The sequence below is a fragment of the Seriola dumerili genome, unplaced genomic scaffold, assembly GCF_002260705.1.
Source record: "Seriola dumerili isolate Sdu_G_001 unplaced genomic scaffold, Sdu_1.0 BDQW01000290.1, whole genome shotgun sequence".
NCBI lineage: Eukaryota > Metazoa > Chordata > Actinopteri > Carangiformes > Carangidae > Seriola > Seriola dumerili.
The window spans coordinates 1,220,301-1,245,263 of record NW_019174545.1 but is presented as its reverse complement, the minus strand read 5'-3'; the positions used below and the strand labels follow the sequence as shown (position 1 = coordinate 1,245,263).

At 39.7% G+C, this 24,963-nt stretch overlaps 1 protein-coding gene across 1 annotated transcript in view; it reads right to left on the bottom strand.

Annotated features, from left to right (window-relative positions):
- unc5c (unc-5 netrin receptor C) overlaps window positions 1-24,963 on the bottom strand; it is a 185,909-nt gene that overhangs the window by 10,540 nt on the left and 150,406 nt on the right. The window contains exons 7-12 of the mRNA XM_022757609.1: window positions 24,691-24,855; window positions 19,992-20,048; window positions 11,113-11,304; window positions 5,188-5,405; window positions 3,567-3,702; window positions 2,802-2,889 (exon numbers count right to left, since the gene is read on the bottom strand). Coding sequence (XP_022613330.1) covers window positions 2,802-2,889; window positions 3,567-3,702; window positions 5,188-5,405; window positions 11,113-11,304; window positions 19,992-20,048; window positions 24,691-24,855 — 856 coding nt within the window. The remainder of the gene's footprint in view (window positions 1-2,801; window positions 2,890-3,566; window positions 3,703-5,187; window positions 5,406-11,112; window positions 11,305-19,991; window positions 20,049-24,690; window positions 24,856-24,963) is intronic.

The following is a 24,963-nucleotide window of genomic DNA, read 5'->3' as shown; positions in this document are numbered from 1 at the left end:
CTGTATTGATTTCACTTCTAGTCTGTGCTATTTAGTCATAATGTTCATATATAGAAAACCTTGGCTAGCAAAATAAAAAAAGACAGGTGGACCGTTACACTAGAGTAGGCTAGACTAGCTTAGAGCAGATGAGAAAATCAGAGAACAAAACAGATCAGAGCAGAGCAGCACAGATTCAATTAGAGCTTTGTTAGTGTAGTCAGCAGGGCTTCAGACGGGCCTCAGCTGGAGTCAGTAGTTCACAGCTCATGGGCAGAAAATAAATGACTACTGGTCACAGATTCACCTGCGTTTCACAGCAGAAGTGCTGGAACCTGTTGTTAAAGCAACAGAATACTTCAGCCTCTTTCACTGTGAATAAGTGTGAGATTACACATGAAGAACTCCATCCATATTCATAAGCCCACTGTCATTTGTAAATTGAAAAGTAAAACTACATCCTTAAACAATACTTAACTATGAAAAATACACAAGGAAATGACTGGCTGAGTTCTCCTGTGTGATCCATTATCCAGTCATGTTCTTCCCTCATATTGCAGAAGATATGCATTGACTGGGAAAGAGCCCATAAAGATAGAGGAGATGGATCTAAATTTTAAGTGATTTTTTTTCCAGCCCACCTTGTGTCAGGGGGGCACTAATCCTTAGCAGCATTATTGATTCAACTGCTGGAGCTCATTATTGACTCATGAAGGGTTCACATTGGGTAGGAGAAGCTAACAGATAAAAACAGTATGACTCAAACTGTAACAGCAGCCTTTGATTTACCTAACGCAGGGGTCACCCCTTAATGAATTATAGTGTTATTGATTTGTAATGTTATGTATCTTTTATTACACAAATAGAGGAAATAGATGTTTTAAGTGTGCGCATGTGGGAAAACTGACAGCTAGGGGTTAGCTTTTAATGAGCTTAACCACATGCATCTGGCTTGCTCAGTGTTGCTGAGGTAAGTCAATGTAGCCATGTGATTTTTGCTTGCCAGCTATTGACTGAGATAAAGACAGAGGACAGTGAAGAGGTTTGACTCCTAGAAATACTGTAGCACACTGCAGGGGGGGGGGGATAATTCTTATTGACTGCTGTTGATCGAGGAGAAGCTAGATTAGATGCATGGGGTAGAATATCTGATTCAAACTGTAACAAGTGTCTTAAAGCTCAGTTCTTGTTGATGCTTTAAAAAGTTGGTTCACCCAAACTATTAAAGAACATATTTACTCACTTAGTCTTTGTGGTATCCAGCCATGCAGATACTTTTTTTTTTTTGAGATTGCTTTTAAGGAACATTGTTGCTCCCACCAACCAATACAGTGCAGGTGGTTTATAGTGATTTCAACATTAAAAATATACATTTAAAAGAGTCAAAAGCAATGTGTAGTTCTAGAGGCAGAGTCCTTTTCACAAGGGACGCTGCACAAACCTTGCTGCAAACAGTATTCACTGAAACTATTTTCCTCTGAAGAAATAGCCCCTATAAAAACTGCTGATAGCGTACTGAATGGATTATCCAGTGTAAACTGACCACTGAGTTGCTGTTGAATTTTCACCAACAAAATTGATTCACCTCCACTGTGCTGGAATGTGTAGCAAAGAGACAGATATCTGAAAAACTGGGCAAATAAAACCCAAACCATCTGCATTGCTCTGAGTGAGAAAATGTTCGGTTCTACAGACATATTTTAAATTTACCACTTGCAGCTGCTCTGAATGGTTTAGCTGTGTTGGTGGGGAGAAGAAAGAGGATAGACAGGCAGAAAAACGGCACGTCTTCAATCTAAACAAGTGACTTTGAAGGGACAGTGAAAAGCAAACCAGCAGGATACATACTGATTCTCTCAATTTAAATCCATCCAATCCAACCATTTCTCTCTCACCTAACAGGAGGAACAAAAATATCTATTCTGATCTCAATTGCCATTTGCAAGCTTGTGCAGACACCTGTGTTCATTTATGTTTTTGCCACACACTGTAGTGACCCCTAACTTTCAAATAGAGTCCCAAAAAATTCACCAAATCTGCAACACTGGAATATAGAAATCTTCTCCCTTTCCTGTCGTGTCCTACAGACAGCTTTACCTCAATCATGCACATGGTTTGGGAGTGAAGGATTATAGTACATGTAACAGGATTTCAGTAATCCCAAAAATAGCCACTAATCTGTTAGTTACTGTGGAAACAGTGATCTCTTTGCATATGCTTTCAAAAGCTCAGTGTTTGGTTATTGGATCTATAACATGAAGAGAAAACAAATCTGCTGGTCGCACTGCAGCAGCAGAAGTTTCATACATCTTGTTATGAGCTCTACATTTTTAAACTTTGGGAAACACTGGTTAACGATGTAAATTCTGTGGATTACTGTGGAGATTATAATGTTAAGTCGGTCACAATTAATATGTAGAATATTCCCTTACAATCTCCTCAACTTTGCTTCTTAGGAATTTTAATTCTGGCGTTAATATAGGCATTCTGCGGCATTAACCGACCTCTGTTCTATGAATCACCAAAAGAAGGTGTGCATGTATAAACTATACACTATAAATAATAATGATTCATCCCTTTCTGTGTGTCCTAAATCCATGTCACACTGTGAAAGCCTCACCGTGCAACCATACAAACAGGTCTGAGAAGCTGCTGCCCAGGAGAAACACAGAGAAATACAAAGAAAAACGATGAAACAAAAAGAGCACAGAGGGAGACGCGGAGATGAAGAGAAAAATGTGGGACAACAGGGAACAAAAGAGAGAGAGTGAGGAAAAAAAACCAGAGAAGAAAACTCAGTGAAATAGAGAGACAAAGCTTACCTCAAGCTGTCCTTTCTGTGCACAGTCACATACATCTCGTACACCCTACCCTGAGGAACAGCACCCGCTGGAACCAACAAACTCACACCTGCAGGAGGGAAGACAGGGGAAGCAGGATGGATAGAGGCAGAAATGAGTTTCATCACTGGATTTATTAATTTCACCATGCACAACTGAATTATTGAACATGAAACCTATTATCACTTTATCATTATGATTAATAATTGAATAATCATTTTTAAAGGCAACCCGTGTAAAACTTTCTCTTAAATATATCATCAAGTGAATTGTGCTTAGATGTTTTATAGCTTCTGAGAGCTGCTTCCTATCAGAGGGTTATATTATTCATTATTTTTCCCTTCCTACTGCTTTTAAATCTGAACATAAGTCTACTGAAAGTTCCTTTTCTTGAACATCTCAAGGCTGTTTTGTCTAGTATGTTGACTGTGTGTGGTAGCTAGACACTTTTACTTACTTTGTGTAATCAGTTTTTAGTAAAGAAAATGGATCTGGTCTTGTTTGAATTTATAATAATTCTCATTAGACAGTATTAACTTTAATTTGATTAGATTTAATTCTAAATTCTTACTATCATCAGCAGTTAATGTAATGTAATGAATTATTATTTCTTAATTTAATAAGCGAAAATCCAGAAAATGGTCTTGGATCTGAAACCCAATACTGAAGAATCTATAAAAATTTCATTACTTAATGTCAGCCACATTTATGTTTAGGCATTAAATGTTTGTAGAATAATAATTTTACCAGAATTCGGAACGATGAGGTGTCCTCCCTGGTTGTTGAAGGACCCGTGGGCTGTGCAGGAGGGGTCTCTTGTGCGGGCTAAGCTCTGGTTGCGGAGGTTCATGGTGTCACTGTTATCCAACAGAGACTGAGTTACCTAGGAATGAAAATACAGCAGTGAGAGCAAGAAAGATTTACGGGGTATAAGGAAACATAACATGCTGAAACTGACTGAACTGGGCATGCTGCTGATCAGCAGAGACTGGATCAATTGGAAGTCTGAAGGTATTAAAACCTATTGCTGAATCAAGGTCTGATTTGACTGAGCAATAGTGTTTTATAGCAGCAGAGATGCATTCACCTTGGAAATCTTTTTTTCCTTTTTTGACATTGACTCTATTGTACCTCTATGACATAAGAAGAATTTGAATGGATACATGACACTTATGGCAAACAATATGAAAAATCCTTGGGACTTGGTCTGTATTTTTTGTAGCACTGCAGTTTATAATGTTATATGTTACAGAGTTAGTGTATACTACTGTGCATACCCTCATACATAAAAGCAAGCTACACCTATACTCTGAGGAGGCTGAAAGACGTGGACATATACATGAGCAGAAAATCAATGTGGTGTGGTCTGAAGGACGAACTTCCTCTGAAAGAGCTGATGTTAAGTGCTGTAAACATACATCCTCATGAAACCAAAAAAGTTCAAGGAGGTCCAGAGAAGTCGTGTGCGCAAGGCCAATATCTGGTTGCCGAGATCATTCAGTGTAGTTTCATTTTTGCCAGGTTGATTAGGGCAAGCATTGAAAGGGGAATATGTTAATGCTCCCTTTTCCACTTGAATTTCACTGCATTCATCAAGATGCTTTGCTTTTTTTCTTTATGTTTTCTTGGTATTCACTAAGTAAAATGCTACAGGGAGGATCTGCATCTGCCTGGGAGCGCTGCCATAGGGCTGAGCTGGCAGGCTGTGAGAAGAGGGTGGATTTACAATAGACCTATGAAACCACCTTAGGGTAAGTGGTAAAATATGACCTTCTTTGCATTTCTTCATCAAAATGTCCACTGCAAGATGTAAAATAAGGACTTAACATTCAGTAGTTTACTCCAACATCACACAAAGCTGACAAGAATTTGCCTCAGTGTGTTAAGGACAGACACCACACTAAAAACAAAATAAATGCAAAAAAATGAAGAAAAAAAAATCCTCAAATCAGTGAGGCAAGGTCAGTCACAGACACAGCAGTGGTTCAAAAAGGCCACAATTAAAAACCAGCAATAATAAAAGTTAGGTTTGGCTCTTGTGCTGCCTGAGGATAGGTGCTGTAATGAAACCGAGCGGTTTCATCTGTATTTGTGACAACTGACTCTGGTATGCATGCCATGTAGTTTACAGAGCAGAGTGAGGAAACTGGGGCACTGAGCTGCATGTATACTAATGGTGTTTGGTTTTGTATTTATGTGACTGGGAATACACAGCTACCGTGTTTCAGTATTTCTCACTGCGCTCCCGCAGTTCAGTGTAACCTCACACCTCAGGAAGCAATATTTAAAAACCCTCCTGTGTACATACAGAATATTTTACAGTAGAAGTGGAGGAAAGACACAGGCATTAGCGTTAAGGAGACATTACCTTAGGAGACAGTTTGGATGTGAAGTCTCCTCCGAGGTCATCCTGCGGTGTGACCAGACCAGAGGAGTTGTACACTTTGATCTTCAAGTTGGGAAGAGGGTCCAAGAGAGGGGAGTTGGTCATTGGGATTTTATCTGACACATCATGGAGGGCATACACTGGACCACGGTACATGGCAGCCGCATTCGTCAAGTCAGGAGGAGCCGTCAGTAGATCAGCTAGAGGGATAGAGTGAAAGATGAAGAGAGAAAAGGAGTAAATGGAGAGAAAATAGTGAAAAAACAATATGAGAAGCAAGTTTTTTTTTTTTATATGAAACCACAAAGCAGATGTGGTCAGAGATCAAGTTGAAAAAGAGAAGGAAAGGGACGGCTAACACTAAATACTTGATATCTTCAGTAGTATGAAATGCATGGCTGCAGTATGACACAGATGTGTAAAACTTGTAACAAGATCAGTGAGCAGGAATAAGGGGAGTAAGACGAGCGCAAGTAAGGCTGCTGATAAGGTATCAGTGTCTGGTATGATACACTGCAGTACACAGGGGCATGACCTGGATCAAGGGCTAGTCATGGATCCTGCACAGAGAGAGAGAAGGAGAGGGAGAGAGTGGGGAGGAAAGAGACAGCAGGAGAGAGAAAGAGGGAAAATGTGTGCATATTTTGAAGACAATGCTTAGACTTCATGTCATAGGCATTGAAACTTATATAGGTTTCGTTCCTATTTAAATCTCAGAAAATCAAACTCGCATATCCCTCATTTGACCTAACTCTGTTTTTAATATATAATGACAGTACAGCTCCATGCCGGGCTTAAAGCTCTTCAAACTGTTGTAAGCGACTCAACTTCACCCACAGAATCAGAGGTTGCCACACTTTAATCACATCACTGTCTATTTTTAAAATGCTAACTGTGTCAGGATTCAAAAGTGACTGACAATACCTGCTGCGCACATTAACATGTCATTTGTTCACTGACAGTAACAATTTTTCAGACTGATTTATTTGGGTTCTGAAGATAGTTATGTTATACTGTATGTGATGTTTTCTAAAAAGTCTTTTTACCCTCATTATTCAAATATCATGATGTGAATATACAGACATGTACTTTATTCGGAATAGAATGAGAAAGACAATATTCAATGTACGCTATGAAATATTCAAGCAAACCTTGTAAATCAGTAGACAAAACAAAAGCTACTAGTGCAATTCTGAATCAGTTCATTGCCTGCAGCTGCTTCAAAACCCAGCAGCAAGAGTCCTCACTGGTACCAAGGAGGAGAGACCACATCTGCCCTGCACTGGCCTCTCTTCACTGGTTACCAGTGAAGTACAGAATTGACTTTAAGAGTCTTTTATTTGTTGTGCATCTCCACACCTATCGCATCTGAATCACTGCTCTCCGGTCGACGCACCCAATTCAAAACCAAAGGTGATCGAGCATTTTCAGTTGCTGGCCCTAAATTGTGGAATAGTTTGCCGTTAGCAATTCTATCCTCCCTCTCCACTGATATCTGTAAAACCGATCTAAAAAAACAATCTCTCTTCTTTAGCCTCTTAATTGTCATCATAAAGACTTGCCTGACCACAAACACACCGGCTTTTATTTGTTTGTATTTTATTTCTTGCTGTGCAATGCTGTTGTGTTATGGTTTTATCAAGATATTCTATTCATTTACTTATCTGTATTTTTTTATTTGATCATTCCTGTGTTGTGTGATTGTAATCATCAATCAAATAATAACATAATTTAATCTCTCCTGTAAAGCACTTTGCTCACCGTTTGTTGCTTTTAAAACCTGCTCTATAAATAAATTGACTTGACTAAAGTGAACATGATGATGTAACTTTTGCTGAACAGCTGCTGCTATGGCCACAAGTGGCAAATTACAGGACAATTATTTTCATTTAAAGACATTATCATCTTTATTTGCAACATGCTTAAATGTAGTGCAACAGCAGCAAGAGTATTCAAAAGCCATAAAGTCAGAGTAAAGTCAGTGTCTATCTTAGTTAGCTAACATTAGCCACCATATGCTCCTGGTCATACCAAACCTACTGAGGATGTAGAAGTACTTTAAACAAAGTAATGGGTTGGTCCACGTTATTTAATATATAATGATGAAGCTCAGAATGAAATCATCAGTGGAGGCAAAATAAGACTCTCCATTGCCGGGTCAGGTGTGAATTAAGGCAACTGAGTGTATTCCACCAGTTACAGTTTGATGTTCTACGCTGCATTTGCTCCAGTAGTCACAGCTGACGGCTGCTAATGGTGGAATCTTGACACTTTTCATGTAATGTGAGCTAAACACTCAAGTGCCCCACTTAAACACACACACACACAAGCAGTGTGTAAATAAATAAAAATACATCTGCAATGTAAAACAAAATGCTCACGCATGCAAGAATGAGTCTTGCATACCAATAAAATGCAGTGTACTCGCTCATACATGTAAACACCACAAACACACATTACATACAGTGTACGGGGATTACATGTCAGTAGGGATGGATCGCCAAGCCTTTCTGAGATTCTGTGCTCATCGTGCAAAGGTTAGTGTAAGCCAGGAGGCAACTGCATGAACACGGTGATTGCTAATCAGTACAGTATGCTAATCCATGTGCATGCAATATTCAGATAGTTTACGATATGTTTATTTTAGTTATGAAATGCAACTACATCCTCTCTAGCTTTAGCGATCACTCTCTGCTTGACACTCCAGACGTCGCTGAATTAAATACTGTAGTGGGTTTAATGAGTTCTTCCTTAGAGTAAATATTGATCTTCTGCAGGAAACTCCAAATAACACATTCTGGTAATCAAGTATCAGTATGAAATTATTGGAAATGCTTTAATGAGAATGACCACTCTGTTCTATCTGCCAGAATGTTAGGCTCATTTCCTCCTAGGTAATTGGTAAGTGATATTGATTGTAACAACAATAATAATAATAATACATTTGTCATTATTAACAAACAGTAAATAGTACATGAAGATTTACTTTCCCACAGTGAACCAAGTGAATGTGCTCAAACAGACTCCAAAGGAGCCATCTTGCCACAACACTTCAGTTTAACACATTTTACCTACAGGGCTTAAAAACAACAAATTGTGCTTCTATACAAAAAACTCTCCCATCGGAAAAGCAATAAAACAAATATTCAAGACTTAATTCATACTGGCATCGCAGGACGGCCAGCTACCTACTGAGGACAATTCCAGTTTTGTTCACACCAGCCTCTGTTTTTTTTCTTCTTCTTTTGGTCGTAGAGCCTGAAATCCTGTTGTTCCCTCCAAGAGCCCATCCATTCTAATTTGAAAATCCCTCATTATCACCCCACCACCACCACTTAACCCACCCCCACAACACACACACACACACATACACACACATCTGTCACCTATCACTCTCTTCCTCTCTCTATCACCAGGCTGTTTACCCTTAAAGCCAGTGGGTATTCCTGCCAAATCATCCCTGCTGAAATTTAATTAACAGCTAATGGAAAGCCACAGAGAGAGAGAGAGAGAGAGAGAGAGAGAGAGAAGAGTGTGTCTATGTGAGTGTGTGTGTGTGTGAGACGGAGAGAGAGCGAGAGAGAGTCAGAAAGTCAAAGAGTGAGAGAGAGAGTCAGAAAGTCAGAGGGAGAGATATTGCAGGGACATAATTCTTCATTAATAGTAATTGGAGATGGTCCCTCAGCGCAGAGTGACAAGCATCCTAATACTTTACTGATAAAATCACCACACAGACAAAGACATTCACCCTTGTACATGCACACGGACACACACACGCCCGCATACACACTTGCTGTTTAACAGTTTGCATTGCATCCTCTCTGACCTCACTCTGTTTTTACTGTATACCATGATATGAATAATAATCTTCCACCCACAACTGTCCACAAAAAAACACACCCTGAATTATTTAAGTGTCCTGTTAAAGGTGTTAAATCTGTGTGTAGATGTGACCCTTTGCTAAAATGCCATTTTGTAGTTGACCAAATGATGATTATCAAGCACTATTAAGTATGATGAGTACCAGTATGAGCATTTTTATTTGAAGCCATCTAATTTATAGTATTTCATTTAGATTTGTGGTGAATGAGTGAATATCATTTTGTGAATGTGCCTTCGGGCTATAATGGGTGAATTTTTGAGCATGTTTGACAGGTTTCTTATGTTTTGTAGATTTTAAGCCAAGTGATCTTTGTCACCTCTTTGACAAATAAAATATCTCAGAGGGAAAATCACAAGTCCATGGCATCTGTGGACTGATACCTGATTCATACCAATTCCCTGCCCATTCCCGGCATTTCCAGTAAGCTATCAAATGCATGCGCTTGTGTGCGCAAGTGTGTGGCTGCCTGCCTCTTGTTGACTTATCCATTTTCCAAGACAGGGAGGAAGAAATGACAATACAGACAGCAGAGAGTGAAACATGGCTCCACTTAAACAGGAAGACAAACAGGGAGGGAGTGTCCGTTGCAGTAGGAGTCACTGTGATGGGAGAGACGGAGACACAGCTGAGGAAAGACAGAGACACTGAGACGGAGATGAAGAGAGGAGGTTGCTGATAAACAGGAAATGTGATTGACCTGAATGTGCAGATGGGAAGGTAGAGAAAGAGTGAGAAAGAGAAGGAGAATGACAGAAAGACTTCTTGATGGAAGAGAGTGGTCTCTGGTAGAGACAGAGATTAATCCAAACCGGCAAGAACTGACAACCGGCGGCCAAGGAAAGAAACAAAATGATACTGGCATCAAAGCCTCAAAGTGGACGGAGCACGTAGTTGTTTCCATAGAGGGATGTTCACATCTGTTGTTTGTTATCCACCTATCAATCTATGTATCTGTCCATAGATATATCCATATTTACGTATCGATCTATTGTTGTGTACATTATGTAATGCCAAAATTTAAGAGTAACATGAATTATGTTCTCCTCTCTTTGGGAGAATGTGAGTCCTCATCAGGCCTGCAGTTGTTGTTTTGTTTCAGACTGTGCTTTGACCTTCCTGTGTGTTCTCTATGGAGCACTGACTATACGTGGCTAGTCAGACTAAAGCATTTAAGCTACTGAATGATAAACCCCCGTCCCACAGGAGTGCAGGCAAAAAAAAAAAAAAAAAGAAAAAAGAAAGTTATTAATGGAGTTGTTCCGCTTCCAATACTTGAATCGGAAATGCCTCCGATACTGGCTAAAAATAGGGAGTTGGCGAGTACGCAAGTCTAAGAGCTAATCCATTACCATTACCATACCGAGCTTGCAGTAGTAGGCTACAACAGTTTTAAATTCTTTTTCCATATGTTGTTAAGTATGAAAAGACCCAAATAAACACTGTAAGTGGACTACTTGATCACTACAGGCGGATTAATTAAAAAGCATTTTATAGGCTGATCACTATAAGCTGTTTCCACTGTAAAAAAAACAAACAAAAAAAAACAGATTCTATGGAATTCATGTATTTGTTCATGTTGTACAAAGGGTTCATCCTGAGCCATGCCATACAACAATGGCAGCAATCATATCGCATCCTTACAGGGTTAGTAGAATACAGCTGATACAACTGTGGTATGAGAACATCTTTGGTCATTAACATGTACTGTACTTTCTTCAGTGGAATTAGGTGGGGTTTTTTTTATATTTCTTTCTTTTAAATTTAGTGTTTAAAGAGTAACTCAACAGACCCTGAAAATCTTCTGGTGGTTTAGTTTCTCACCTTGCAGTAGAGATGAACACGAGTACTCCATGACATTACTTGGGTGTAACAGGTGCAACAAGCTTGAAACATTCAACCAGAGATGGCGGTGAAACTCTGCTTTTAAACTTGATGTTAAGTTATTCTTGAAACTGGATATCAGTCTTTCTACGTGAGTATTCCTGCCACCCTGGATCAAATGTCATATTCGTGATATTCCTTACCTGATCTGGCTGTTTTGATATTAACAGACTGGAAGCCTCCATTGAGCGCTGAGGTGTCAATGATGACTGAGTCAAAGTCACGGTGTGTCTTGCGGTAGACAAAGAGCGCCACGATGACAGAGATGACCAGGCACATAATCACTGCGATGACAATGCCCACGTACAGCGCCACATCATCTGTACTTGGAGCAGCTAGAGGGGACACAAAAAACAGACATGATGTTACACAGACAGTTATTGTTAGAGCCAAGTGTGCTCAAAAAAAAAAAATCAACTGAAGAGGAAATGTATATCACAAAGAAAAGTGGTGATAAACAACTACAACAGCGGTGTGCTGTCGGGGCATACCAGGCAAGTAGTGCTTGCCCAGTTGAAGCTAAAAACAGACATCAATTTTTACAGATCCCGAATTGGAAGCCATTTTCTTACATCTGTTCTCAGAACAGCGTTCTGTCCCATAAAGGATCTAATGCCTGTTTGCATCCAGCATGGAATTCTGTAATGTAATACTGCTCACTTGTAGCAGCAGCAGGCTATTGTCTCAGGGGGCTAGCTTGACTACCAGTCATATAGTTTCTGTCATTTCCGTGGGTGTGACTGTGTCCCGTTGACAAAGGCTGGAGCTTCTCAAGCCAAGAAGGGAGCAGCATTTTTTGGACGTTTACTCATGCTGATTGAGGATGATCCTGTGATCTTTGACAGGTGTCTAGCTACAGCGAAAATGTGCTACGTGTATATGTCTATGGTCAAGCTGTCCTTTACTCATCTTACTCAGCTCTGCTTGCCAATCTGTAAAAGTCACAACACGCCACTAAGCTACAGCAGTGATAATTCTTATGGAACAGCAGCGCTGTGGCGGAGAATACAGCAATATTTTTTTTATGTCAGACAAAAGTGAATGGCATTGCAGATTTCAAACTTACTTTATATGGCTCTTTGTCATTCTTAACTTGTGTTTGACAATTTCACTATTACCTCAGACCACCTATCACACTCAGAGGACAATCTCTATAGGTTCCATTTCAAATGAAATTTTTAAACAGCCCTCCAGCTTGTGTAATATGATAATTTGTCTAGACAGCAGTAGAAAGAGGCAGAGACACCTTTCATAAAAAAAACAGAACGGTACCAACTCTTAAAATTTAATAAGGCTGTTAATTATTTTACAAGGGTCCTAACATTCTTTTTCAATCCGGCTGAGACTTTAATGGTGTTTGAGTGAGAACAATGGTAGAATTGTCATTCATGATCCATATTTTATAACATAGGAAGGGGCTATGGAAATTTTAACTGATGGGTGATGCGGATGGGAAAAAAAAAAGGATGAGCTTCACAGAGGAAATGAGGAAAGGATGAGAGGGGACAAGTTAGGAACACAGGGGAAGAAAGATGAGGGAAATAATAGGAGGGAAAGCCAACGTGTGGAGAGAAGAGGACACACAAGCAGATGAGGAGTGAATATAAAAGAGTAGAGAGGAAAGGAGGAGATAGATGGATAAGATGACAGGAGAGTAGAGAGGTAAGGGTAGTTTAAAAAAAAGAGAATAAAAGAAGCATATTAAAAAGAGAATAAGGAAGCAGGAAAGATGAGAGGAAACATGTAGGGCACAATAAATCAGGAGAGAAGAGGAAAGAAAGAGGAGGAAGGTGATAACAGCAGAGCAGAGGAAAACGGGGAAAAAGCAGCAGCAATGCACTTGAACTTCAAAGCAACAAAACAAACAAGCCTACATATTTAAAATGAAAGCGCCTGTGAAACTTTTTGGAGTAGTCTCACACTTAAAGCATTCCTCGAATAATCATGTCCTCTGTAGCTAGTAGGAGGGGATTTGTCTGCAGCTATTAGGAAGACGAAAGAAAAGTATAGGAATGTTTCTTTTAATCCGCCCTTAAAGTTGAGAGGCAGATAACGGGCTTTTAGCTCCAAACAGCCCGAGTCATTTGCTAAAGGATTTGCTGTTGTCGCATCAGAACAAGTTCAGAAAGCATGAACCTGATTATGCATGAGAGAATCCTTTGATGAGGCGCACAAACATTCAAGCTCACACATGCCAAAGCATGATACCCACATACACACATTCACAGAAGAGAGGTCACTCGTGATGGTGTTAGTTACCCATTTACCACTTGAGGGAGCTGTGAACCACTTCTAGTGTCTCTGGGGAGCTGAGCATGTCGAGGGCATGTCCAAAGCATGTCCGCCATAATTAAGTCTGAGACCGTGATGAACCAAATGGCTCTGGTTTTTGAAATAGTGTGATCTAAAGCCCTTGTGACACAGTATTTTGTGATATAACCACTATCATCACCAATGTCTGAAATGCAAATATGTGTAGAATAAACACAAAAAAGCTTATTCAATGTACGATATATAATAATTAACTATCAACATGGTGGAAATGGATGAATATGGAGCATGGTGTGATTTCTACTTTGAGAAAAAAATAATTTCTAAGCAATTTCTTTCTCTACCATGATATGACTTATCCTGGACAGGATTAGTTGATTAATTAATTAGACAAGAAACTATTTTGATGCTTGGTGGTTGAAAAATGCCACATTTTTTTGCTGGTTCCAGCTTTTAAAATGTGAGGATTTTCTGTGATTGTCTTGAAGAATCTCAGTGAAGTGGTGAGAGCTGGGTGCTGGACTGCTGGTCACAGAAAGCAAGACATATGAATATGTGACCTTTGGCCCAGGGACGTTAAGAGGAGTATTTTTCACTTTTCATTATTTTACAGACAAAATGACAATCTGGCAGATGATAAACATGGTTCCAGTCCTAAACCAAAGAGTTGTAATGTCTTAGCCTCTGCCCATTGTCTAGAGTTGATCTCTACAGTAGTTGAACTTTTGAATGTGTGAAAATGTCATGCCAACATGAAGCCGATCGTGGCACGGGAAATGAAATATTCATATAAATTATGTTTACAACCTCTGATCTGCGTTTCAGAGTTTGTGCTCTTCTCACAAAGTTCTTTGACACATTACAGTAGCTCAAATTGCTGCCAAATATCTGTTCATCACATTTAACACAAACTTAATCTAAGTTCACCACCTTTACATCTTCAAAGTTTAACCCGTACTGGTTTTGTATTTTCCTTTTGATGCTGTTGAAAAGATTGCTTTAAATTCCCTAATGCCCTAACTACACTGCTGCACAAAGTTGCCCTGTTATCAAGGTCCTTGCACTTGCCAAGGGGGAACAGAATTGGATAATCCTCTTAAGTACCAACTCCCTGATCTTAATTATGATCATCATCATCATCCTCATCTATTAAGGGAATCTTTATCTTGTCTCTGCTTTAACTTGAAGGTCTAACTTCAGAACATTACAGATGCCAGGCAGCCATATAAAATATCACTTCCAAACTTGCTTTTTCTGATCCCATTTTCCCATTGAGTGTTTTGGGACACTTTGGGATAAGTTAACTAGGCTATGGCCTGCTGAGTTCTCAACATATGTGCTTGTGTGTGTACTGCGTGTAACGTGATTTATACCAGTGGGCTTAAAAATCCTTTCTTGACTCTCTATCAGTTTAAATCCCATCTCTCTCAGATCCTTCTCTCCCTCCGTAGCTCACGCCTCTCTCTCCGACTCCCTCTGTCTCTCTGTCTCCATCTGTTTGATTTGTAGATGAAGGAAACAACATGTCCCATTAGAGCTTCTACCTGCCTGAGTAACCTACATACAACTGGTAGATACCAAATGTTTTCCTTTTTTTTTTTCTTTTTTCTTAGTATCTTTATTTACAAATGATGTTTAAGTAGTAGCAACAACCACATTACACATGGTAATTTATCTGTTATTGAATTAAAGTACAATAATAAAACAATTAAAGTACTGCAAAGAGTAGAGACCAGCCACAATGCTGCACATATTATTGAACCAATCATTTCTTGGCAAATTAGTGGTTATGCTACTGAGAAGTAAAATGAGTTATTCAATCCTTATTATTTTTTGAATAGACTTTTCAAAGTACAATTTCTTTGGGGGATTGATTTCTCAGTCTCTCTCGTACCACTCAAAGACAGAAAATTTAGAAAATGGCAGTGAATTTAGAATAAGAGAAAAAAAAACTGTAGCTTTTCTTGAGCACTCAAGCCCCCTCTGAACTCAGTATGTGTCTTATTCTTTGGTCTTTCATTTCATTGTGCTTCTACATGAAAACCAAAAAACTGCTTTGGTTGAAAACTACCTATTCTTTAATTCTGATGTTCTTTTACTGTCTGACAGCGTTACAGCATGGGCTGCCTTTTTCTGACAAGATGGAGGCTGGAAAAGGGACTGAACGTGGGTGTGCACTTTTGACCAAGCCCAGATGAATGAATAATGTGTTTGGACCTCTGATTGTATCTGAGTGTGGCCCGAGGCTGCGCTCTGTGAAGCCGGAATGACAAAATCTGCAGTGATAGAATGAGGAAGGAGCACAGTCTGACTAAGTACTGATAGGCACACACCTATGTTCATTTTTATGAGCACTCATGCGAGCACTGACACTCACAACGAACGCATGGACAGACATGCACACATGGACACATCTGTATTAACTTTTATCCACAAGTCAACTATCTCCTGCGCTTTTTCTCCCTTGTAGCTGACAAGCAGTTTCATGTCCGGGGCACTCACCCGCGAGCTCGGATAAATTAGAGTTAGATTAAAAATATGTGCCTTTCAGTGGACACACAAGAAAGGAATTGAATAAATGATAAATCACCTGGGAGGAGAGAGACACGCATTCAAACATCCTGTCTGTGATGTTCCAGCCAGTACTACCTCACAACTCTCTATAGGGGAGAGAATGTTCTGCACTAAAGGTCAGGACACACCACACTAACACCGATATACGCACAGGTGTGAAAAAAATGCAAAAACAGCTGACACGTACATATGTAAACATGCATTTTGAAAGAACTTGAGCAGGACACTGAAAATTATCATATTGATCTATCAGGTCCAATTTAGACAATTTGCAGTCAGCTGTCAGCATGTACTACAGGTTTAAACACTCTTGTTATGAACATCAGTCCCCAGTGAAGAAAAGAAAACGACACTTTTGGAGATTCTTTGACAGATTAAATTATATTTTTGATCCATGGCAGTTTAAGAAATCTTGGTGTTTGGCATTTGGCAAGTGTGAGGGTGGAAAATGCGTTACATTTTTGACAACGTACCATCTTTCCTTCTTTTCATGGCAAGAATTCTTTGCAATTTGTCATAGTTTTGCATAACAGGGTTACCTTACTAGAACGAGATTGAATATTGTGTTTGTGTTGTGCCTACAGTACATGTTTGATCAACGCCAAATGGTTTTCGGTTGCAAAATCGACATGATTTTGCCAGTGTTCACTGTGCACCTGCCAAATTCAGTTTGTTTGGGGCGTACGGTCTACTCAAGTGAGTGAGCTAGTGTACATGTGGCTATTTGTGTGTGTGTGAACTGACTGATGCTGCTAATAATTGACATTGTAATTGGCACTTTATTTAACTTTTTTTACTACAAAAAAAAAAAAATCTTCAGAAATTTGGTCACATACAGTCGGTAAGCATGTGTGTGTGTGTGACTGTATGTGTGTGTAGGGGCATAAACCTTTGAGACTGAGAAAATCGCAGAAATTATACACATACACTCTCTCGCACACGCAGTTGATTACGGACACGGGCTAGCAAAACAGAAGCCCCGGCTCACCCTCAGTCGGCATGGATTGCTGTCTATTGATTGGCTGAGCTTTCTGTCACTCTCCAAGTCTATCCAATCTGCCACGGAGAGGATTTAAAGAAGGGGGAAACAAGGATAACTCAGCTTAGCTCGTCTCTATCTTCTCTGTGATCTGCATCCAAAGCAGAGCTGTGGACAATCACTACTTGAAACTCATTCAACTGCCTTTTTGATCTTTCTTGGCACCAACATGCAAACGCCACCCATACTGCACTCCTGGCAGACACATCTGCTCTAAGTAACTGGCAGGGATGAACGGAAGATAGAGGGAGCGAGAGGGAGAAAGCGAGCAGTCATTTGAAAATGTGTCCATGCTTATCTCCTCTGTAGAGGGGAGGGAAAAAAAACTTGACGGTTGTTGGAGCCAAGAAAGTAAAATATGGAGTCACTAAAGCCAGAAGGTGTATTTCAATGACTACAAACAACTCTGTATATGAAGCCGTCAGATCTCATGCATTGTGTAACAGCCGTGTAATACAGTGCAACTGTAGCTCCTTAATGAACAGACTGAAAACAAGCCTTTCAATGTAACTGAGAGGGACATTACGACCTCTTTCAGTGGCTGCTGGCCACAAATATGAATCATAAAATACTAGCAGTCCCCCTCCACACACATCTATGGCTCAGCTGTGTTCCTCCCACCCTTTTCATCCCCTCAAGCTAAGCTGGTCTGTAACTGACACAAACAGCTATGTCATATTTCCAGAAAAGAGAGCAAACAAATCATGGCACAAGAAAACAGTGATAATTATTATACTGTTTTGTTATTAGTTTTTTATGGCTTAATGGTAATAAACATTAGTGACTTTTACTGTGGGTGTGAATGAGCCACAGACCTGGTTGTAGTCTTTAATTGTCTTAAAACTGTCTTGGAAATATGGGATGGGAACCATGTTTTAGAAATCTCAGAAAATCTATATAATTATTTTGCCATTGGTATTGATCAAAAACCATATCAACTCCCTGCAGATGGAGTGTGGTCACGGTCGTGCAATGGAGCAGTAAAACTCTTCCATATTACTTCTTTAACTGACAGCTGAGAAAGCAGAATCTGATTTTGCTAACATTGGGTGTCGAACCAGATATGGGGGCGGTCGGTATTGCATTTGTAATCTGACTTAAGGCCTTAACATACTCCAATGCAGAGAAGGAGATGGACAGCAGGCACGCCACAGTCCTATTTATACAGCATTGGTTGTTTTTATAGGTGGGCAGCTTCACACGTTTTATGCACCTTTAATTTATGTCATACAGAGACTTGCAGCTATGCAGACACGGAAAGTATAATTTAAGATTAAGCCTACATGTAATTCAGTCACAAGCCAATGTAGTGATAAACAGGACCAATCAGGCCAAGTGTCAATATCAGGGTAAATATGCCTCATAAATTACACTGTTAAGACTAAATCTAAAAAATAAATAAACTGTATCCGTAGTCATACTCTGAGAAAACAGGATCAGTTTTGTGAGTCTCTAAGCTACTCATGCAACCTCCCAACGCTCATGTTACCGACTGTATTTTTGAATATTAAAACCAGAGTGACAATCTGTTAAATGAGCTATGACTGCTTCTATCTCCTCTCTAGCTCCCTCTGTATCTGTATCTGTCTGGGACCAGTCATCTCACAAAACACTCCGGGATGATGAAACTGCTTCAGCAGGCCCTAAACGAGAGTCATTAGAACACATCACAGACGCTCACAGATTGCTTTGAAGATAAAACGAGAGCTCCTGCAATGAGAGAAGTAAGGAGGCACGGTAATAATAAGTGGCAAAGGTCCTTTCCCTCTTGCACCTCTCAAATTCTGTCTGCCTCACAGTTTATAGTAAATCTCCTTCATTATGTCACTTTGAGGAACCAACGGGTACCAGCGAGAGATGGAAAGGAAAGAAAGAGAGAAAGAGAGGGAGAAGAGAGCAGGATAGCAAGAACAGCTGAATATATTTAACACCTTATTATCATTTCTCACTCTTTTGCTCATTCAGAAGCTCTCATACCTTTCAAAGTGGGGCTGCCCTTGTCAGGTGATCTTGTGCCTTTCTGTAAATCATTTTTTACTTTCACAAACGAAGCATTAGTGATGGGCCAGTCTGACAAATTAATCATTCATTTGAAGGAGACTTCAAAGAGAATAGGTCAAATCAGTAACACTGATTAGAAATTTCAGTCAGTGTCCATGGTTGCACCATACTCCGTACCGAGTTCGTAGTTAACCAATACGCTTGTAAACACAAAGCAAGTGTTCAGAACTAAGGCAAATTGCCTGTTTGGGCAGCGATTCAAAGCCAACTGGCTACTCTCCAAAATGACCACAACTGCAACAAACTCACAAACTGTGAATCAAATGAACTGGTGCTGAATCGATTCACTGCTATCAGACAGGAAGAAAGAGAGAATCAAGTTAATTAAAAGGAATATGTCACCACCACGGTGCATTCATTTTCAAGACATCACTCATGGATCTGGCACTGACACAGTTTAAATTATGGAAAATGGACTGTTTTAGTAGACATCCTGTACAAGATGTACAATATAAAGATACATAAAAAACAATAATAAAATAGAAATGTATAACGGTTTGTTATGCTTCTGGGCAAAACCTGCAGTTTAGTTTATGATACTTCCTTTTCTGTATGATGTCATGTCTTACCGATTCTAAGTGGCATTCATTTTTTTCTCTTTTCCACAGTTTAAGTCAAAGAAAATTGTAGTAAAATGGCCTGGAGAGTCAACTATACATAACATTATTATAGAGAATGGAAAAGGAAATACACAGATACCGCCAGACATATCTAAATTCATAGAAACATTCACCTTAAATAATTTAGTGCGAGTATACAGGTCGTGCAAACTCTTACTCCCATCAAACAAGCACAGGTGTAAAGGACTAATCTACCAAGACTTCAGTTGTCGGCGAGCAGAATGAAAAACGAGTGAAGCCGCTGTTTGAAGACATTTGTTTCATCAGCACAGCAAAAAGATTGGACATCAAGGGAACAGATCATAAGACAAGAGCAAAGCGCTCTCTCTCAAAATGACATGTAACAATGAAAGGCAAAGAATGAGCCAAAGGTCAACGCTCAATCAAAGAAAGAAACACTAAGATGAGGAAGACAAAAGGAACATGGATGGAGATACAACAAAAAACATCAACTTACATGGGATTCCCAAATCAGTCTTTTCTTTGGACTCAGATGACTTCTGAAACAATGAAGCTTTGGGACAGGAAAAGAAGGGGACGATGGAATGGATGGAGGAAAGGAGAGGAACAAAACAAAAAAAGTCAAATAAAATGGGACAAACATAACAGGACACAAACACAAAAAATGCACGGCCTGTATATGACTGTTGCTTTCTTTGTGTCTGCTGTACATTAACTTTAGTTGTCTTAGTCCACAAATCAATATCAAATGATGTTTGAAAGAAAAACTGAAAAACAATTAGAAAAAAAAAAGAAAAAGATAATTTTAGAAACTGTGACGCCTGTGAGGCCGTTTCTGCTGTGTCATGTTGAGTGGTCCACTTAGGCAGGCCAGACAGGAGGTCTATGACACAGATAAACTGCTGATGTATAATGTATAATTGAAGTGGTGGTGTATAATTAATAAAGGCAACACGGCAACATGGTGCGCTTAAAAGCTTCTTGCCGGACCAGCTGACCGCAGAAGACACAGCAAAGAAGGAGAAGCACTGACAAGGTTAAGTGGGGTGATGTGCAAATAAAAACAAACAGTACACATGATTTTGGTGCTGCAGGTGGGCTCGGCTGCATTGCTCTCGGGGATTTCTCAGGAAGTTCTACTGTAATTTAGTGACTTAGCATGTTGCTGCACTGTTTCATCAGATTTTTTCCCTTTTGTATTAAATGGCTCGAAAAAAATGACTGCATTTACATGATAGCATCTAACGAATGTCATGCTGATTAATGTCTGACTCAGTGATGATAGTAAGCGGCATGCCATGATAAAGATTTGTCATGTTCTAATAAAAACACAATTGTTCAAATAGATATGAAAACATGATTGCAGTAAAATGAAGTGTAAAATTATTTAATAAGAGCCAACATAAGCATTATGGGAAGAAAAGATAGAGCAGTACATTAGGACAGAATGTGTGAGAAAGGAAGCAGAACACAGCGAACACACAGCGCAGGAAATAATACGACAAAGGCGATTAGAGTCTACAATAAGAAGAAACAAAAAGCGGAAGAACAGAGCTTTCAATGGGCAGATGGCTTGTGTGATGCTCTGTTGTACCTGCTGATACTGCTAATCATTTTGTATGATACAACAAACACTAAAGTTACATAACAACCAGTATCTCTAATGATTACTGTGGTTTTAGAGACCACACAAGATTTATTTTTTTTTGCTCTGGCAGCAGTGTTATGTAGCGCATGCAACACACACACACACACACACACACACACACACACACACACTCACACAAAGAGTAGGTAGAGAGTGAAATGTCATGTTCTCAAGGATGACACACAGTGGAGCTCTGACTGAATCTGTTCCAAGTATCTTGATCGATGTGTCAGAAAAATGTCAACAGGCCAAAACATATAAAACACTAACAACTCTAAAAGAAAAAAAAAAAAAAAAAAAAAAAACCCTGAAAGACCTACAACTTCTGCCACAAACAGACACACACATGGACACACATACTGGCTCACACTGATATAACTCGCAGATAAACACATAAACACAAAAAGAGAGGAGGCACTCCATGCAGGGCAGACATGAGGTCGAATGGATTTCTACCTCTCAGGATTTAACAGGACAACTTTAGAAAAAAAGGCAGCAAGAGACCGTGGAGGAGATGGGGGGGTGTTGGTGGAGAGAGAATGAGAAAGAATAAAAGAGAGAGAGTAGAGTGAAGTGCTTTTTGAGCACAAAGTCAATTACAGAACACCATCTAAAACATTAACTCCCCCTCTATGTTGACAGTGCATTATCAGTTCATTCACAAGCCTGAAATCCTATGTTACCACTGCCAGCATCTAGCCACTGCCATACATTTTTAAAATTTTGTTTACTTACTCTTGTTAAGCAGAGCCTAATGGACTTAAACAGAAGAACCAAGTATCCAAAGCTGGAGTTTTCTGTTCCTGCTCTCTACGCTAAACGAGGAAATAGTTTTGGGTGTCACTGATGGCAAACAACTTCAAAATGTCAGTGTCACGGCCCAATCTGGGTACCACAACCAAAGAACCATTTTCTGTCTGTGTAAAGACCAGACTGTAAAAGCGCCATCATTCATACACCAAATAGAAGAATGATACAGGAGTCATTTCAAGCCTTTCAGATATACTCTACCTATAAAATGCTCTGCATGCAGAAACCCCCTCTGACGACCACACACAGCAACACATAGACACACATACACACACAGTCCATGGATTCCTGCTAATGCTACAGGAAACAGTTGAAACATTAGTGCTGACATAAAACCATGTCTGTGGAGTCATTTAAAAGACAGAAAATCAATCAGGGGAAATGAGCCTAAATCTATACGTCTCTATAGTCTCTAGATTTCATCCCAGATTCTGAGGTCGTACCTCACAGGCCTGAGGGAATCCTTCTGATGGATCAGAGACACGGTATATAATACATCGCGTGGGGAGTGGGCAGGGCTCTGCATATACAGTAAATTCTGTCAATAACGAACCTACGGGAAAAGCTTTTTGAGGGATTATATAATATTATTCCATAGCTCATGATGAGGACCATCTATTAAATCATCACTAGTATCCACTCCCCTCTGGCTGCAGAGGTAAGTTCCTCACACAAGTAACGGCTCACTCAGCGTTAGGCTTTGTGCTCACTGATAAAGTATATTCCCTCTGAACAGAACTCATGACGGAGTGCTTGTGACTAATTTACTTACTTTTTATATTATTAAATAATGAGAGCCCAAGCCAAACTTAGCAACAATAAAACACAGACAACACAACCTATGAATCACATGATCACAAAAATCTTTAACAGTACATGTAAGATCACCAATAACTGTCACATCAAAGCTCACACCATAAAAAACAAGTATTTCTGCAAATGAATCCAAGTATTGAGGGCATCATATAGAACCTCATAAAAGCTGTTTTATCAATTTGGTGAATGCATGACAGCATGTTCTGGGATCGAAGGGACATATATGTAACTATTCACACGCTTTGGTTGAATTTATTTGCAATTTCCACCAGGAATCTATGGAAAAACAATCTCAAGAGACCATCCTGGCACAATAAACGTCAAAGTAAAATTTACATAAATATGGTGGCAGCAGCCCAAAAATGTCTTTAGACATGACTATGAGGGACTGCAGGAGTGTCTCAGCCGATGAAGGGTTAAACACAGCCATACTTTTTAAAGCATGTTAAGTTGCAAAAAGATTTTTTTTTCTAAGTGCAATTATTTTCCAATGAGTGCATCAGGTCCGGGTCAATTTTAACTTCAACTCCAAAGAATGCTCCTTATAGAATTCATTTTTTATTAGGACGAACAGAGATGATCCTCTTTGGTCGCCATGTTGTGTGAAAGGAAAGACTAATGAGAATCGATGGCATAATTATAAGCATGAGTGTATGTGCACTTGTTTCAAGACGGACTGTTTTCTTTGTCTTTTCTTTTTTTTTTTTTTTACATTTCTGTCCTCTTCACTGTGAAAGGCCTCTCTCGCTCTCTCTCTCCTCTCTCTCTCTCTCTTCTCGTCAGATGCTTGTCCGCCAATTACTCTGAGCAAAGGGAGTAACAAGCTCTATTCCTACAAGTCAACAAATATAATTGCCTCCACCTTGGAAAAACTGCTGCTGCTATACTTGCGCCATTATGACTCAGGCCACATTTTCCATGCGGTTTGAAAATTTACCACACTTGTTTTTTTTCTGGTGTCAGAAATTCTGGTGGTGGAGGTGGTGGTGGTGTTGGGGGGGGGGGGTTTGGATGATTGTTTCACATAATTATTTATTATTAGTTTCCTTATAAAACAGGGTTTTTTTTAACTTTAGAAATGGACAAGAAAGAGGGAAAAGTCAGATTGACCATGAAGCATTCAGAAACCATCCAATCATCCACAGCGTACACAATGGAATGAAGTGCATGTGTAAGGCAGAAAATCACTATAAAAAGGAGAAAGAGGTGTAGGTAGGTTCCTGGAAAAATGCATAAAACAAGAGGGACTGAGGGGGAGAGCCAAGAAAAACAGATAGCAATGAGGATGGGAGATTGGATGCAAAGAGCAGGGTTTGCAGGAGGAGAGGAGAGTGAGATGAGGGGGGATGATGGGAAGGGGAGGATCAGAGGGAAGAGGAACAAGGACAGCGCCCAGAGAGAAGAAAACTGCCTAACTTTGCTGCAACACAGGTAAGTAAATGCATACACAAGCAAGGAAAGTTGAAAAAGAAGGCAAAGCAAATGTGTCTTTAAATCAAGTCTGATATTCTAACATCTTCAAGAATGATATGTTTAAAGAAATTACAGATTGCAGTTTCTAGACTTTAAGATGTCTCTTTCAAGGGTTAATTAAAAAAATAAAAATACTGAGTTGTGGATGTCTCGGTGTGGATTATCAGTGGTTTAAATTGACCCATTCAACTATTAGGTTACATTTCACTCAATACGGTTCTCATGCTTTGGCTAAAAATTGGACCATGCGACACCACCCCAATGGTCTGCCTAACCTGAGGTCAGTTAACTTTCAGGTCAAATGTCATCTGAAGCTGAAACTGTGAGGTATTTGTTCAAACTGGCATACTCATTTTTCACAGTTAGATATGATATATGACACAACTTCAATTCATCTAGAGGAGATCTGTCAATGCTGAAGCTCCGAGGATCGTTATTGTCAACTCACTTTGCATACAGAGTCCGTCGGTACAGTTCTGAGACTGGAGTACGAGCCCCTCGCAGTCCTTTCCTCCGTTTTTAGGAGCTGGGTTGTTGCACTCCCTCCTCCTCCACTGGGTACACTCTGTCCCACAGGCCGACCACTTACTCCACTCTGTCCACACACCATCCACTAGAGAGTGAGGATGGAAGGAGCCGAGGGAATGAGAAACACAAGAATAGACATGAAAGAAAAGTGATGAGGCCAAGGATAATGTCATTAATTAGCATATACCAAAAG